Raw genomic sequence first — 472 nt, forward strand, 5'->3', positions numbered from 1 at the left:
GTATCTTCTTTTATTTGTTTGACTATCTTTTTTTATTTTTAAAATTATCTTTTTTTATTTTTGAAATTATCTTTTTAATAATTTTTGATTTCCTTTTTTTTCTTAACTCCCCTCTGATCCCTTTTAACTATTCCAAAACCTTTTTTAATTACATTTTTAAAATTTATTCAACCATTTAATCCATTCAATTATTTAAACCCCTAATTACTCTAATGAGTCTAATTAATTCAATTCAATTATTTATTATTTAATTATTTATTTATTTTATTTATTTTATTTTATTTATTCAGGCACTGCTGGACCTTTCAAACCGCGTGGGTCTTTTCTGCGAAAAAATAACTGCAGCAGCAAATTCGTTTTTGGCGCTGCAGCTGCCGCTGCAGGGGCCCCCCGCGCAGCACAGGGAGGTGGATGCGCTGCAGCAGCAGCTGCTGCTGCAGCAGCAGCAGCAGCAGCAGGAGGAAGAGCAGCA

General features: G+C 33.9%; 1 protein-coding gene across 1 annotated transcript in view; it reads left to right on the forward strand.

Annotated features, from left to right (window-relative positions):
* ETH_00042770 (B-box zinc finger protein, putative) overlaps positions 1 to 472 on the forward strand; it is a gene marked incomplete at both ends in the record, with an annotated part of 6,122 nt that overhangs the window by 2,286 nt on the left and 3,364 nt on the right. The window contains one exon of the mRNA XM_013374896.1: positions 291 to 469. Within this exon, the coding sequence (XP_013230350.1) occupies positions 291 to 469 (179 nt within the window). The remainder of the gene's footprint in view (positions 1 to 290; positions 470 to 472) is intronic.

This window comes from Eimeria tenella, genomic scaffold (assembly GCF_000499545.2).
Source record: "Eimeria tenella Houghton genomic scaffold, Eth_scaff2360, whole genome shotgun sequence".
In the NCBI taxonomy this organism is placed as follows: domain Eukaryota; phylum Apicomplexa; class Conoidasida; order Eucoccidiorida; family Eimeriidae; genus Eimeria; species Eimeria tenella.